Source organism: Anser cygnoides, chromosome 2 (genome assembly GCF_040182565.1).
Source record: "Anser cygnoides isolate HZ-2024a breed goose chromosome 2, Taihu_goose_T2T_genome, whole genome shotgun sequence".
In the NCBI taxonomy this organism is placed as follows: Eukaryota; Metazoa; Chordata; class Aves; order Anseriformes; family Anatidae; genus Anser; species Anser cygnoides.
The window spans coordinates 83,016,808-83,033,965 of record NC_089874.1 but is presented as its reverse complement, the minus strand read 5'-3'; the positions used below and the strand labels follow the sequence as shown (position 1 = coordinate 83,033,965).

Here is a 17,158-nt window from a genome sequence, read left to right as displayed (position 1 = left end):
TATTTTTTCCACTGAGTGTATGCTAAAACCTAGTGCCTGACAGTGCTTGGTGCATTCCTCTGGAAGATGCAGGCTTGAATTCCATCAAGGATATGGGTTTCACTGAAGATAGGTCCTTCATCTCCTGAGCCACATGATTTCTCCACTGCAGAAGTTATGTACCACTTTCACTTAAAAAACATGAAGTCTGCTCTAATGGCATTTTCAGGGAGCCTTCTTTGAATAGGCATGCTTTGAATTCATTTACTAGATGTTCTCCAGAAACCTGTGCTTCAGTCCGTTTTGTTCCTGGATTTCAGTATGGGAAAAGCACCTCATTGCTCACATCAAGGCAGTTCAGAGCAAGCAAAGGAAAATGCCAGCTGCTAGAGAATTTACAAAAGGTGAAAACAAAATGCCTACAAATTTTGGATACTTACACATGCATAATAAAAGAGAAATTTTCATTTAGATGGGTTTTTGGAGATATATGCTTAAAGCCAGACTATGTTTTGTTTAGGACAGCCACATTCTTATTTTGAGTGTTCAGCTTCTCCTTTCTGAAGTCATCCATAATTCTGCATATTAAACATGTTCTTCACTAATTCTCCATTACATATACATGGAAAACTACAGTCAGGAAGTCTGATTTCTGAATCTGGTTTTCATAAAATACTATGAATACTATGATGTAGTACCTGTTAGAAGCAATTATAATACCATATAGAAAATGAGTGCACTTTATCAAGAAAATAGAATCAAGGATTTACTAAGAGACAAAATTTTAATAAATATGGAAAATATAAGTCAAGATTATCTCAATGCCTTTCCTGTGTGACTGACTGCACAGCTGGAGCAGAATAGCACCTTGTGCAGAACGCACATTTGTAGGACATTTTACACCTTCACTTCCACAAATAAACAATGCAAAATGCACATTACAAAGCAATGTGTTTGATTTGCAGAAACAATCATTTGCATACAGAAAACAGAAAACTAAATGCAGTCAAATTGCAAACACATCACTATGGGAGATTAATGTATATTCAAGCAAAATGGAGTAGCTTAACTTAAATACCTAGGAGAATTCTTAAACAATGCTTTGCTGTCTGCCCAGCAGTGAGATGCTTTGCCTTAAGAAAGATAAACCTACCCATGGCCCTGGAGATCTTGTTTGACAAAAAGACATTCCTTTCCATTCCCTCACCCTTTGCCTTTAGAAGCTACAGGTGCCAGCCTAAGCAAGGATTTGTTTGGGGTAGTAGTAACATTGATCTAATGAGAAGAATTTGTGAAATGTGATCACAGGAGGTCAGGGTGCTGTGGGGGCCAGGACCTCCCCAGGTGGGCCAGGCAGGGCCTGGCAGCCAGGCCCCGTCCCAGCACCCCAGACAGGATTAGGGCAGCAGGGGCACCAGGGCAGGGGTTTCCCTTCTGTTTTGCTCAAACCACAGTTTTGGCCACCTCGGCCCACACCATGTGACTTTTGTGGCTATGTTTTTAAATGAATGTGTATTTGGCTGCAGACGCTGTGTGAAAGGACGGGCCCCCTGGTGAAGAGGTTTTGTGGAGGCCTGGGGCTGAGGGGTGGCATGCTGCTCCGCAGCGTGGGGCTCAGGGCAGGGCAGCAAACAGGCCAGAGCCCAGCCATTCGCAAAGGGGACGCCTGCCCCTCTGGATCCTGCTCTGTGTCCCTCGCCCAGCGCAGAGCCCATTCCTGCAGCTGCAGACAGGCTTCAGGGCTAGGGTCTCCTGGCAGCAGCCAGCCCAGGCCAGGCACACAGCAGTGTAGAGGGACTTTGTCATCCCAAACAGATGGCTTTAAACTGCCAAAAGGCTATAAAATTCTTCTTTCTTCATGGAATTAGCCTTCCTTTCCCAATTCATGAGATTGTGGCAGCAGTAAAATGTCTGCTACGGCAGGTAGCAGAAACAGCCCAGCTGCAGGCCCTCAGCTGTGACAGGTTCACCCCACTGCTTGCCCCAGAAATGGGCCAGCTTAGTCGGTACTAAAAGGAATCTTATTGCAAAGTCCCTCCATATTTCTTTCACTTTTATAACTAAGCTCCTGCGTTCTCAAACAGCAGCGAGCACAGACCCATTCCCTCTGCCCACATACAGGGTCATTGGAAACTTCAGCTTCATTTCTTGAAAATCAAGGATGCTGAAAAAGGTTATGCTGGGGGCTTGAGGCTGTGCTCTTTTCTGAGAAAAGATTGCAATAAAGGGACTTTTTTTTCTCCCTGTGGCATTTGACACTTCATCACGGGAATCCCTGCCCCTGCCTTTTCAGAAACATCGTTGATGTTTGAGGCTGTGGTGCTCAGAACTTCCTCAGGGTATGTAAATAGTATGTGATGACAACTTTAGGTAATAAAAACAGCTTAGTAGGCAATCTGTGCCGTCAGCCTCCAGAATGGAAACATGAAGGCAGCCTGGAGAACCGCTGCTTACATTGCACCACACCTTCAGATTATACAGTAAGGACAGCTTGTTTATTTGACTCTATTATTGGCCTGTTCTTACTCAAGCATCACTCACCTCTATTTCCTAGACATTTTTGTCCAAAGAGCCCCAGGTAATTCATGGTAGTAAACTGTGGTAATCGTGAATGCAGAACTTTAGAGTGCTTTACACTCAATTATATGACTAATGGCTAATGTATACTTTCCTTTTTATGGGTCATAAAGCAAATTGCAAATGGTAATTTGTTAAACCTCATATAGAAATTTTCTGAGGAAGATGTTACTCATCTTAAATGAGCAAATTAACAGTTACGTCTCCCTATCAGTCATCAGCAAATTCTGTTTTTCTGTAGTTGTCCCACAAACTAAAATTTTTTCCAGGTTAAGTTTAACTGTGATTTCTTGGATTTATATTGCTCTTTGATCTAATGATCTGATGATCATTATATCAGATATAGGAGAGATATATTGCTCTTTGTCTAATGATCTGATGATCTAATGATCTGATCTCAGATCATTAAAATTCACCGGACAGCAGCATACAAGGAAGAAAACAAATTTCTTGACAGTTCCAGGCTACAGCTTTCCACATCAGTAACTTCAGGGAGGTGCTTTAGACCGTTTGTAACCTATTTTGGGGGACTGAAATCACTTGATATTTCCCCAAATAGAATGCAGTCTTTTTTACCATGTAAATAATTAACCCTCTTCAGAAATGTGTGTTTTCATACCTCGTTCCGGTAGACACTATGCTCTTTGGTGTCATTTGAGAACATGGGGAACTTAGGAGATGTTGTCCAGAGGGGTTGTGGAGTCTCTGTGCTCAGAGATTTTCAAAAGCCCTCTGGACATGGACCCCAGCAGCCTGCTCTAGGTGTCCCTGCATGAGCAGGAAGGTTGGACAAGATGACCTCCAGAGGACATTTGCAACTTCAACCATGTTGCAATTCTGTAAGGGTGTGTTCTGTTTTGTTTTGTTTTTCAAAAAAGTGCAGAAAAAAAGTCCTGTAAAAAGAGGAACCAAGTCTTGCCTTCCTGCATACACAATTACTGTTGTAATCATCTCCCTTCTAGAGATATCCATAAGGGCATAATCCTGTCTTTTCCCAGAGTATTTCTACTGTTATAAAAAAACAATGATCCTAATAGAAATGCACACAAAATAAATCCAGGGCTTGTGAAAGGTGTACGTGTCACATACCATCATTCTAATTGGTAAGATGGCACTTTAGATGCAGGCTTATATCTAAATAAATAAATGAAGCCAAAGCTGCTTCTAGCATATCATTTTTATATAGCACAGAATAGCACAAAGATAGATCCAGCATACATCACAGGAGAGAAAGTGGTACAGTTATCAGTAAATACGTATATTTGCTGTAAATAAGTATCTCTTACTTGTTTGTAACTGTTGCGGAAAGGTAGTTATCAAGGTGAGATCTCCCCTGTGCAAAGGATTCACCACAGTGTAAATAATGAAAAAGTGTGTAGATAGGAAAAAGCATCTCCAAAGCACCTCTCTGCTTGCCAGGACCCACCAGGCCAGGAATCAAAAAATATAGAGCAAAGCTACTCTGTTTTTAATGGCAGTTACTGATAATCGTTACAAACAATTCTCAGGGAGCAGCATACCAATTCCACCTTTGCCAGGCAAGTGCTGTACTACACCACATGGCTGTGCTGGAGAACTCTAACATATACAGGAGCATACGCGACTTCGAGGAAACAAATTGTTCTTGATATGCAGTGAGGTTAAGGGAAAATTTACTCTTACTCTGGATTCAGATCAATATTTGCCATTCATTAAGAGTAGCAGTAGAGCATCCACTTGACAGTTCTAAGATAAACTGGCTGCAGTAATTACTTTGAAATACAAGCTAGCTGTCATAAGATTAAGAACACATGGGGGAAAAACAGTATTTCTGATTTTCATCCGGGTGTTTCTTGCAATGTTAGAAAATGGCCCTGATTTTAAGGTGAGCAGAGTTTACCAAAGAAAAGAATAGTATTGGTGGGATTGTGCCTAATAAAGAATAAGAAAGGGTGGTCAGCCATAAACACCTCTGTGAGGGGAAGAGACCTCCTCACAATGACTGCTCCTGTAGCGGCAGCTGCTACGGTGCCTTCCTCATTGACTTCCACATACGTCTTATGGACAACATTTGACAGCACCAGAGATTTCACAGGTGACAACGCAGAAAGATCAGCTTTTTCAGAGAAGATGTCAGTCATTCCCATCGCTTTTAATACCTCATTGAGGTTAAAGGTGCCTTCAAGCTTGAAACGGGGGAGGTACACCTCCACTGTTGTCTCAAACATATGCTCTGAAGAAGACCACAGCATTAAATTTTCATAGGTCATTGTGCTTTCAATCTAGAACATGAGGAAATTAAAAGAGTTTAGAGTAGGTAAGCAGCTTTGAAAAGTTTAGATTTTTGCCCAGCTTTAATCCAGACAACCAACTTTCAGGCCAGTTTAGCCACAGTCCCCAGCCTTACCTGTTCCAGCCCACCAGCAGATCCATCAGCCATGTCTCCTGGCAGCAGGATGATCATGCTCAGTGACTTCTGAGCGTAAGGCAGTTCAAGCACCTGAGTTCCCAGCTCCTCGATATAACCTAATTTAAACGTACCTTTCTGATACATCATCTGCACAGGCTTGCTCGCATTCTATTTAAAAGAAAATTAATTATATTTAAAATAAAACTTTAAACTTAAGTCTGGGTTTGCAGCAGTAATTGTTGTTAGGCAAAACATTTTTCTTTATTTTCTTGCATCTACAGTGGCGCACAAAACATCAGCTTTGACATGAATATATAAAGGGGTAATTTTCCTGAGGGAAAAAAAAGAAACAGGGAAAAAAAAAATCCTGCAATTGATCAGCTAGTGAAGTAGCTTAATACTGTTACTGTGCAGCCAAACAAGCTGATGCTGACTGCATTTGCAAGTCTTAGTTTGGAATAGGATAAAGAAGAAATAGCACTACAAGAATCAGGCTGGCATTTATCAGGTAGCTTGTTTAGGCAGGATGTAAAAGGTTAAGAGCAGAATCATAGTGGTTTTTTTTTTGTATATGTGTGTGTGTGTATGTGTGTGTGATGGAGTTGTTCAAAAGGTGTATAAAGGCACAGGTTTCATTTTAGTGTTAGCTAACTTCTTACCTAGCTTCTAAAGCAGTGAAAGAAGCATATTAGTAGATGACATTTTCAGAAAAAAAATCCTGTTAATATTGATTAGCCTATGAAGAAAAATATATAGAGTTTCTCTCTATCTCATAGTTTCTCTGACTGCAGCAGTGCTTCAGATGTTCTCAGCCATAGGCCATTTTCAATTTCTGTATTCAAAGCCACATCTTAAATATATCAAAATATGTGACAAATATAAGTCACCGATATTACAGTTTCTTACTGTCCTCTTAACAATGCAATGCAACACTATAACTAGCAGTATATGCTTTCCTGGCCTTTTGTTTTGATAAATAAGAAACACATGAAAGAGACTTTTACCCACACAAAGCTCTTCAACCTAAGATCAGAACTAAATCTGTGTTCTTTGTGGGTTTGTTTGGTTTTGTCTTTTTTTGTTTGTTTTTGTTGGGGATGACAACTAATAGAATATTAGTGAAACATATGGAAAGAATTTAAAACAATTAAATGAAAGGAAAAGAGCTGAATGTCGTTTTTGAAGACATCTGTTAGACAAATTGAACAATACTTGGAAGAATGTGCTTGTTAAGGAATTTGCTTGGCAATCATATTGACAATACCTGAGTTAAACAGCAAATGCTTTGTTGATATACATAAGGGACTAAAAAATGGAAAAGGGGACTAAAAATTAAAATATATTGAAAATAAACTTTTAAACATTGCAAATACTGTAAATAAATCAAAATACCCTATGAGAATTTTTCATATTTTTAAATTTAGTCTGCATATTTGTAGCTTCTTAATATCTGGCCTAGTTTGTTTGGCTTGTTTGTTTGTTTTAACCTATCAAATGCATAGCTCATGTTAAAATGTATTGAACCAGGATGGCCAATCCTTGTTAAAGCCAGGATGACCACTTGGAGCCAGTATGAAATGGGATTTTAGAACTGGCCTTCATCCATGTAATGACTACTTGGTTCAGAAGTGCTGATCAGGGCTTACACTTGTGTTTTGCCAGTTGTTGAAGCAAAACCCTGAGTTGTTGCAATTTCTGAGGCTTGCACGTTTTTTTCAGTAAAGATCATGTTTTCCTGTGAAAAGCCCTCCTGCTATCTATGCCCAACAGGAGAGGCAGGTTAAGTTCTCAGCACACTCACACCTTCCTCACAGCACAGCCGAACCCCCTGGACATCATGCTTCTCAGCTATGCTTACTACAATGCTCACAGTGTCTAGGGTAAATAATGTTGAGATTTACAGGAGGCAGATGTACCTGATTCAGTTTAAAATCTCTCTGAACTGTATTTTTTCCCTCAAACTTGTGTTCCCAGGATGCTTTGAAGTAGATTACATTCACCAGCACCAGAAGTGCATCCGTATCAATCATTCCAGAAACAAAGAGTTCCTTGATTTTACCTAAAGGAAATTTTGGAAAACACAAGTATTTGTTAGTTGTTATTAAGACTCTGGATTGAGATTTAATTACTTGTCTGTGAAGTTAGCTTTGGAGAACCTTAGAAATCCAACTCTTTGTTTGTTTAAAGGACTGGGACAACATAGGCAAACAAATGGTAAATTCCTCAGCAACATTACCTGGCAGTGGCCTGTTTGGAGCAGGAAGGGGCATGGGACCACTGTCCTACCCAACTCTGGGCCATCAGTAACAATATAAACGTGCCAGGTGGCACCCTTCCATTGGAAAGAAGACAGCACCATTAATCACTTATTTCTGTTTACATGAGTGTATCTTTCCCTTTGCACTAAGCTCAGCTGCAGAGTTTTGACTCTGCACAGACGTTGATAGCACAGCTTTTGGTTTTGCTTTGTTTTACCTTGTGTCTTATTTTCAACCCAAGCATTAATTTTTAGTATGGCTGCTTCAAGATCCCTTTTAAAGTCCACTGTTTGCAGCTCTGCTCCATACAGTTTCTTACTGCACATTAGATATTTCTGTAAAACAAAATAAAAGTTAGTCAAATCTGTTCATCATTTTTTCCATTTCCGAACAAATCAATGATTCAGAACTATTTTAGAAATGGTGCCAGTCTTGTTGACTCCATACAACAAAATTTTACTTTGGAAACATCAATTATCAAAAGTTTATTCAGAAAATCTTTGAAGAAGAGATAATTATTCTAATGCATAGGCAAAAAAAATGCAAATAGATAAAAAGAAAGCCACGAGAACTCTTCCCATGGAAAACTGCATACCTGAGGTCCAGAAAAAAATAAACAAATAAATAAATAGAGAAAGTGCAAGATGTGTTGTTTGATGCTCAATATCCAAATCATTCAGCAGAAAACAACAACAACAAAAAACAGCAAAGCAAAGATATAAAGAGCAAGATATCCCATAAGCAGCTTGCAGATAGCTTGAATAGGCCGTTTTTGGCCATAGTCATACCTCTGGCCAAGGGTAGACATATGTCAAAAGTGAAAAGCCTCCTGCTCTATTTTTTTGCTCTACAGCCATTGATATCCACAGGCTGATTTTTTTATTTTATTTTTTTAAACAGAAGCCTTGCAAGCTGACGCTCTTGTCTCTTCCTTCGCCAACAGCCTTAAGAGGCACAGCTCCAAAAGAACATCAGGTGCTCAAAAATACGCATGAGGGAGCAACAGTGAGGCTTATGGTTACAGGGAAGCTGGCAGTCAGGCCACAGCAGTCATGGGATGTAGGTAACTTACCTGCTTCAGTTCAAATTCTTCTTGTATAAAGAGATTGCTGGCCAGGCTTAACACGTAGCTTTTGCCAAGGTTTTGTAGTTGTAGAAGCAGTGCATGGAATGCTTCGTGGTTAAGATTCCCATCTGTGTTACACTAGGAATATTTCAAACACAGTAATTGTAAAGATTCCTCAATATAGCTTTGGTTGTTAATTTGCATCCTAGTTAGGTTATATTATACGGCTAATTACTGTTATATAGATTTTTAAATCCAGCTAATCTATACTCAGCTAATCTAAATTTTGAAGCCTGATCCTCCTTTGTCTGGAGGCTTTGGTATTGACTTCATAGAAGGCCTGGCCCGCAAGAAGGTAACGTCTTGTGTCAGGCGTTTCCGAGCAGATCAGACTTTCTGCATGTGATCTTGACTCCCTCCAGTGGAAGTCTGTGGTGCTTTATATCTAGTTACCATGAAGTGAAGAAAAGGCTCCTGTGCTACGCATCCCAGGACTTACCTGGGAGGACAGGGAAGACCGTCTTTCCTGGCTTCGTTCTGGCTTGTTTTCTGGGGCTGCACTCTCAAGCTCAGATCCAAGGCCCGTTCTTCCCGCAGCATTGCTGAAGTGGAGCACCTAAAATTGAAGAGGCCAAATTAAGGCAATTGTAGCTGGGATAAATGCATTTTCCTTGTTTGAAAGATTCGCTGTGCTGTCATGGATAAATGGTGTTTTATGAAAGATATTTTCTCAGCTTCAGTCAGGCTGAAAAGACAGACTTGAAATTGTCCATTTATTCATGTTCAAATTCACATTTCTGTTAGTGAACCAACAAATTTAGTCCCCAAAATGCTACTGTCCTCCACCTCAAAATGTTTGTGTGTGGTTTGCATTTTTATTGCTACGGTTACCTAAAATTTCAAAATGAAAAGTTGCCTCAGGCAGAGAGACAAAGATGGTTTGCTTTCCACACAAAACTGGCCTATTACAATCATTTATAATCTTTTCATCAGCTTAGGAAATGTATCAAAACCATAGTGCTCTTGATGGAAACTGGTCCTTGTTTCTACTGTGCAAATATCTCACTGAAAAATTTCCAGATACTTCTCCATAATAATAATGTTGCAGCGTACAAAGTCTAAAGTTTTTTTGTTTGGTTGGTTGGTTGGTTGGCTTTGTTTGTTTTTTTTTTTATGGGGAATACTGGATCTCCATTGATTCCCTATACATTTAAGCAGAAGTTTCTGGGAACCTCATAAGAAGGACACGTCTCCCTTGGCCGCAGGTGACCCAGCGGTCAGACTGTGCCTGCCTGCCTGCACCCACACTTCCAGGGATCTCAGAGCAACCACAAGAGAAAGCACCTGCCCGAAATTTTGAAACCAAGGTTGACATTCTGGCAGCAGGCTGGGGAAAGACCAGAGTGCCCTGCTGTGGTGTACCAACTCCCTGCGTTCAGCTCTTGCCCCACATCCCTGAATTTGCACAGGAGCATGCAGCAACTCATACGGGCAGATGGCAGGGATCGTGGCACTCCAAGCACGGCTCTGAAGACAGCACCTGAGCCTGTGTTCATGCTTGTTTCCTAAGCGCACGTTGTGCTTAGGAAAATGCCCAGCATTTCCATGAAGGGAACAGCAAGCTATGCGGAAGCATCTCAGAGCGTTTCATTGGTACTTACTTTTTCTATCTGAGCAGCAGTGTTGTTTCTTGTCCCTAGATGGATCAGGGCAAGGGCGATAGAGATGCTTGTTGGAGAGAAGAGGATGTTTTGGCCTTCTGCTGTTTTGTTGAATTTATCATAGAGATCAAGGCAAAACTCAGTAATTGGTCTGGAAATGGAGCTCATTGTGAAGCCAGCAGCTGACTGGGAACAAAAAAAAAAAAAAAAAAAAAAAAAAGGAGAAATGTAATGCACTTGTTGCTTAGCTAGATCACACTGCAAAGCATCTGTCTGCCCTAGGACCATCCCATAGCTGATTGCCGAATAACAGAAGTTTGATACATTCTGAAACAACAGTCTTTGCACACATCTGCCAGTCTATGCTCACATGGACACAGCAGGGTCTGGGAAAGGGACCCACAGTTAGAAAGGACTGTTTTTCTCTCTTAACCCATGGTGCATCTTATTTCGTCCGTAAGAGAGAGGTTGTGGTATTGAAATCAGTCAGCTGTGGATTTTCCCTCGACAGACTGGTTTGATGTATACAGTTCTATCAACTCTTTCCTCTTGTAACAACAAATGATTAGTGACAGATTAAGGTGACAGAAATTATCCAGGCATATAACCATGTCTTGTTACCTGAGCTGCGGTATGACAGATTCAAACAACAGATTTATAAAAATAAAATTGCTGTGGAGTAAAAGTTTTCATATATGAAGAGGGGTCCTTAGCAGCTATGGAGACGATACTACATATGGAAACATGAACAGTTTGCAATACACTTTTTCTGTCCCCATGAATTTGCCAGGAACCACAGATTCAGAAGGATAAGTGACGGAACTTTCCAAACACAGCAAGAGCTCAGCAGCCCCAAAAAACAGTCTGTGAGTTCCTGTTCAATTACATGACAAGATCTGTGCCACGCTTCTCTCTTGTACTAGAAATACAACTGTCTGATACCTTTCCCATACCTCATTTATATTAAATCCACTCTGTTAAGAACAATTTGGGACCAAGTTCCAGCTTGGTCCTTGCAAGCAGGAAGCTATCTGAAAAAAACGGGGTTTTAGAAAGCCCTTACTAGTCCTTTAGGGAAAGAACCGTAAAGCTGTTGTGTGGATACCAGTTGGAGCACACAAGCTTTTCTCAAAATATTATACAAAAAAAAAACAAACAAACAACAAAAAAAAAAACATCAGTTTTAGAGTCCAGCAAGTGATCTTCTGGACAGCACACCAGAAAAATATGAAAAGCAAAGCATATACTCATGCTTGTTTGCAGACATAGAGATAAGTAGTTGTGGCCTGTGTTCCAGAAAGATACGTTATTTAGGGGAAAATACCCAGCCAGAGTATGGAGAGAAGGCCCTCGTGCCTCCCACAACGCAGGTCTGGCTGGCTTTAGCTTTCAGCCTGCTTTGGGACAAGCTGGGGCTGGGTGCACAGCAAGCTGCCAGAGCTCCTCTCAGCTGCAAAGGTGGGTGAGCGCGCAGCCAGCTGGTTGTGCCCACCGCCCGCAGGAAGCCATGGCACAGCAGGCGCTCCTTCTCAGTCCTGTGCCAAGGATGCAGACCGCACGCTGACTCTCCCTCAGTCATGAGCCAGACACAGACTTTGCATGAGAAGCCGGGGCTCAGGCACCAGGAGGAGTTACCCGGGGTGTAACAAGTTGCTGTGGCTCAGCTGAGTTGCAGCAATTGTCTGCGCAAACCATCTTAGCTCGCAGCAAGTGCCAGACAATGGGAATGAACTCAGCCCCTAAGAAAACAGGCTTAGCCTCAGACGGATTGCTGCGGTGGCTTGGAAGAGCCGAGAAGTCAAGTTGCTGAATATGTGAAGGTGCCACGTGTGGCAAATGCAGATGTTTCTTTCTTTTACCTAGCTTGAAAAGCACAGCGATAATAAACGCTTCTCCATGTTTCTGACTGGTGCTCTGTGGAAGGAACCTGTGATGTTGAAATAAAAAGTTCACACGTTTCATACCGAGCCATTGGGTTTACCCTGAAGTCCAGAGGTGTTTTGTATGGAGACCTAATATGAATGGGCAAAAGAGAGGAGAAACACTAAACAGATACTCTGAACAAGCAAATTACGGATGAGTTATATCTCATTAAGTCTGAAAACAGCTGTTGTAGAACACTAGCTCTGCTGTTTGTTGCCTTGGATGAAACGCTGTTTTCATTTTCCTTTTAACAGCATAGTCATCTTACCACAAGAAAAAGGCATTGCAGCAATAATCTCTCTTTTCTTTCACCTTCATTAACTATTACCTGTAACCTTCTGAAAACAAAACTCAGCATTTCTTTGGTGTTTAAGTTTGCATTGCTCCACCTTCAGAGCCGGTGAAAGATCTAAAATGGACCTGTGAAAATGTTTACTGTGAATGTAGGTCACGATGCATACTGTAGGTGTGTCCAGACCTCAGGAGGAGTCAAGAAGACAACAAGAGTTAATGAACTTCCTCAGCAGGAGGGAGGCACCTCCACCCCACCCCGCAGGGAGAACACTGGCTGCCAAGCACAGAGGGAGAGCCTAGGAGCTGGAAACAGGTTTTAAAAGCAAGCATCTGGCACACAGAGGTGTCTGTCTGTTCGTTTAGAAAGAGCAGCAGACTGTCTTGAGAGTGATGTTCAGGTACAAACGTTACAGCCAACTGCACAGCTTTGAGCTGTGAACTACTTGCAGGGCTGCCCCGGAAAGCCAACACAACAGTGGAGGGAGGTGGGGTGTGGGCTGGAGGAGGTGCTTTCTTACTAGAGAACTTTCCTAATGTAAATTTGGGGAGGGTGCAATTTTACATCATTAAGCCATGCACATAGTCTATGTAATCATTCAGTCAGTGAGAGCTTTGGAGCTGCCACGAGGACAGTGGAGTTTGGAGAACACCTAGGTGTTGGACCGCTGATGGAAATGTTACCCTGAGAAGCTCTTGGAGTAGGAAGGAGAGAAAATGTAAGATCAAAAGAAGCGTTCCGGGAAAATCATAGCTGCCATTCTGCAAAAAGTGTTTGCACAGAACAATAGCAATAGTGCAGAGACAGCAAGCAGGGCTGCTGCTTTACAGCTGATGAAGGGAGATGCTTTGCATGATGGCTCATTAGCGTTAACATAGTCCAGCAGATGGAAATTGCTGGCGCTGTTATACGTCACAAGAAGCTACCCAGGAAAAGAGCCTCTGTCCAAAGAAACAACCATACACCAGAAGGGTGTATGTAAAAGTGATGAAACTTCTTCCATGGCTCCGAAACGGAGAACACTCCTTTTCTACAGCTATTCACACTCTGTTCTCTCTTTAGAGTTTGTTTTAAGCTAAGGGTAGATGAAATCAAGAAAAGAAAAATCCTCAAAGAATAAAAAGCTGTGCTCAAAACTGTCATAATTATAGGTGTATTAGATTATATTATGCAGCCAACAGGAGGAGGCAGTAAATAAGGTGTGGATGCTAGAAGAGTGGTAGCCTGTTTTTTTTAAGGTAATTCTGTATTTAATACAAGGTAAAGAAAGAGGGAACCTGTTTTCCCTGGTGCTGCATGCAATTCCCATTGCGTGCTTATTTACTTTGCCTCCCATGAAGGTGCTTTAATGCACATTTATTTCTCGTAAGCAAAGGAAGAGAGAGAAGTCGCAGAAATGACGTGTCTATCCTAGAAAAGGAGAACATGAGAGAGAATACAGACTCCTCACATGCAAAATCTATGATTGGTAGAAGTTACTTTCTAATTTTTCATGACCATTCATACAAAAATTTTTCCAAGTGTATCTCTGCTCATTTGGGGTTAAAGGGACAAACAACACATAAGAAAAATGAAATTTCCTATGATACAGAAATTCTAATCATCCCCACGCAACACAAAACATTACCAAAGTAACATGCTTTAAATTATAAAGCAACACATTTCAGCAAAAAATAACTTTTCAAGGGAAATGTTACCACGTCCATTTTCCAAACATCTTAGCCCATAACACTGCTGCTTTTATACCTGAAAGGGCTTTTTTCTGGCTGCTCCTATTATTTTACATCTGTACCTCCGGGATGTATCTTTTTTACTTCTTTCTAGGCCAATTATTCCTGCATAAGCAGCCGTGGATGTACGTTGGCCTGTTATGGGCCGTACAGTGGCAAGCTGTTTGCTATGCCTGTGTGCAGTTGCATAGGCTGCTCAGCTTGCTTTTAAACACCACCGCCAAAGCCAGGAGCGAATATGTTGATCGTGGAGACTAGCATCCCCACTACCAAAACACACAAATACTCCACCCTCCCTATTTTATATAGCCATTGTTTAAGAACATAAACAATCCTGTCAGCAGGGACCAGGGTACAGAGGAAACACCCAAGCACCCAGCCAAAGACTTGCATGCCCTCTCTTGTCTAGTGAACATTTCAAGGCTTTTTCTCGTGCCATGGAAACCTGAGCAAAGAGGGAAAATTCATCTGTTCCTCTTAATTTGCAGGTGAGGTTGCTCAGGTCATCAGTGCCATCACTTTCTCGGAAGCCCATTCCTACCAGAGCGGGTAGGGGTGCTCCGAAGCAGCCTGCTCCTCAGCCCTTCTGGAGACCCAGGCAGAAAAGCACCTGCTTCTGGTATAAACCACTTAGCTGATCGGTCCCATGGCAATTACAGCTCTCCGACCAGGCAGAGAGGCCCTGGGGAAATTTTATATTCAAAAGTCTGTCAAATTTAGGCAGGCAGCTCTAGATTCATACCTTTGGGAATGTGTTCGTGAATTCCCAGCTACCTCCCACTGAAGACCACCTCCCTTTGTGATAGCTCTTAAGTCACCTGAATTTTAGCACTGTCTTTTTGCTGCCTCTAACCTGTAAAAGTATCTCCTTCGTTGTCCCATCTGTAAACATTATGCTTACTTTACCAACCTTTAGGCTGCTTTGGATCTGCCAAAGAAAAAAAAAATCACAGGTTATTTTTGAAGCAAAAATATTTTTTTACCTTCTTGCCAAAGAGGTTAAATGAAGAGCACGACAGCTGAGATCTGGAGCACGTCCCTGTGAATATCGTATTATAAACTTCTCCCACTCTCTTGTGGGAAAGTTCAGCCTCTAACCAATTGTTGATAAATGCAGCATGTTGTAATTTAATGCAAATGTCATCATGCAGTTTCCTGCAGAGGACCAGGAAACCTATATCTAGCAATATGCTAACAGCACTTCTCTCAAAGCTGCCCAACGAGTTTGGCAGGAGATATCAATGGGCAGCATCTCCTGACTGCAGAGCCAAGTCATCTTCAGCTGGCACGCTGAGCATTAAAGCTAGAGATCCGTGGCTGTACTGCTGTATACAGTCCCCTGTGAATGCGGTGGGGTCTGGGCTGGACACTGGGATGTGCAGGGTTCGTGCCAGGATTCAGAGAACCGGTGTTTGGAGCTAAGCTCACTGGCAGACACAGAGCACATGAATGGGAAACACGTGAGCTTTATGTTGCCTGCAGCCATTTCTCTCTCTCAGGTACAGAGCCAGCTTTATGTGTTTGGAAGGATTTTAATTAGAGAGGGGAAGAAGTATTTCCTTGAACTGTAACAGGAATCCCCAGCCAGGGGGTATTCTTTTAAATCTTTGGAGCTACGAATGAAAGGAGGCCAGGAGAGGCTGATCACACAGGTTATGTCCCCAGCATGCAGTGAGATGCAAGCAAAGAGATGGGAAGCATGGAGCTGCACAAGTATTTGATCTCTCCTCACCAGCACCACTGAGCTCTGCTGCAACACTGGGTTAGGGCAGCAGGATTCAGGGGTTAAAATGAAGTCCTCTCGGGCTGTACGTGTCGTTGCAACACTGAAATTTTTCTGGCTTTCTCACTTTTTTCCTATCAAGCATAAAATTATATTTGGATTCATAAGATATTTGAGGGATCAGATGTTGTGAGGAGAGAAAGGAGAGAGAAGGAAGGTCTCCCAGCCCTGTCTTGCCCTTCCCACACTGTCCTTCCAGGTGCAGGGCTGAAGCTGGACCACTCTCCCTCCAGCCCAGCTCCCACCAGCTTTGCTCCTCTCTGTTTCTCTGCCAAGGTCTCAGCCCAGCTGCCAAGGCTCCACTGCCCAACAGAAAAGAAGGATTCATAAATAATGTGAAATATGGTAATAAAATGGGCGTTCTTTTTCTTGTATCATTTTCCTCACTTTTTTTTTTTTTTGATTCCATTTGCTATGCACTTCATTTGCTTTTCCATCCTTCATGTTTCTGTAGGGCTTTTTTTTTTTATCTTCTTGCTCTTTTCTTTATCTTTTTTTTTTTAATTATTATTTCGAATTTATTTATATTTCTTTCCATATATTGGCTTACCCCTTCTGTTCTCCACATCTCTTATCTTCTTCTGCCTTTATGAGTCCTAGCTATTTTCCAGTGACTAACTATTTTTGAGTATCGTTCACTACTTTCCTTCTTCCAGACTCTGTGCTTTCTCCGTCCCTCTTTTAATAACACTGTTCCTCCACTTGTTGCTTTTATTTACTCTGTGTATTCCCTCAGAACTCCCTTGCCATCCGCTTAACCCCTTTGCCTCAGGACATGTCACCATAGCTGCAAATTCTGTCTTTTCTAAGCCCTTAGGAGTTCGAAACTGCATGGCTTTTCCAGTGAGGCTAATTGTTTGTATGCAGCATTTTTCAAGTTCCAAAACCCACTGCCCTTCTCCATAAAAAGTTCCTGCTACCACAACACATTAAAACGTATCGGCTCTCTTTTACAAAACGCTGGGGGCAGGAAGCGAGTAATGACTGTACAGCTGAGCAAGTGGTGAGGTGACTAGACACATAACACTGCAGTTTGCAACTGCCTGCAAAAGCCAGCCGTGGCTTGCTTTTTTCCATCAGGCCAGCCACCCATCATTGGATAGCAATGCTGTGTTGAAAGGTGAGGTGGAGTAACTTGGCAGTCTGAGCAAGCCCTCTCTTATGTTCACTTTCTCCATTGTAGCCAACGCCTTCCAGCACGTAAGCATTTCTATACACAAGCTCCCACACACGTTTTCCCATGTCCTCCCATGCAAGTTCTTGCCCATGGCCCAGAGGCCAGAATGGGCAGAACTGAACAACACTCCGTAATGGCATTTCTCACATCAGCAGAAGCCCTTCTGATACCTCTCCCTCACATGCGGCAAGATAAATAGGTTTTGCGTTGGGACTTCTAAATTTCCATAGGAAGGGAAGGGTCTAGGAAACAGGACTGGCACACTTGAGTGCAATTTCTAAATAGAACAAGGATTACTGTGTAGCTCTCCTTTTTGGCTATAC

At 42.0% G+C, this 17,158-nt stretch overlaps 1 protein-coding gene across 1 annotated transcript; it reads right to left on the bottom strand.

Moving 5' to 3' along the window:
- Positions 1 to 3,525: 3,525 nt before the first annotated feature.
- Positions 3,526 to 15,067, bottom strand: LOC106048978 (serpin B11-like). Its single transcript, XM_013201111.3, has 8 exons — positions 14,859 to 15,067; positions 9,931 to 10,116; positions 8,769 to 8,885; positions 8,276 to 8,407; positions 7,421 to 7,538; positions 6,862 to 7,004; positions 4,943 to 5,113; positions 3,526 to 4,817 (listed from the first exon to the last, which is right to left on the bottom strand). The coding sequence occupies exons 2-8, from the start codon at positions 10,096 to 10,098 to the stop codon at positions 4,416 to 4,418; spliced, it is 1,251 nt and encodes a 416-aa protein (XP_013056565.3). The 5' UTR covers positions 10,099 to 10,116; positions 14,859 to 15,067; the 3' UTR covers positions 3,526 to 4,415.
- Positions 15,068 to 17,158: the final 2,091 nt, after the last annotated feature.

Bases quoted from the DNA above. Each gene is read 5' to 3' on its own strand.
- LOC106048978 (XM_013201111.3), bottom strand. From the start codon at position 10,098: ATGAGCTCCATTTCCAGACCAATTACTGAGTTTTGCCTTGATCTCTAT. The intron at 8,408-8,768 runs GTAAGTCCTGGG...AAATATTCCTAG, and splicing joins GGTCTTCCCTGTCCTCCCAG to TGTAACACAGATGGGAATCT. The intron at 5,114-6,861 runs GTACATCTGCCT...TCTTTTAAATAG, and splicing joins GAGATTTTAAACTGAATCAG to AATGCGAGCAAGCCTGTGCA.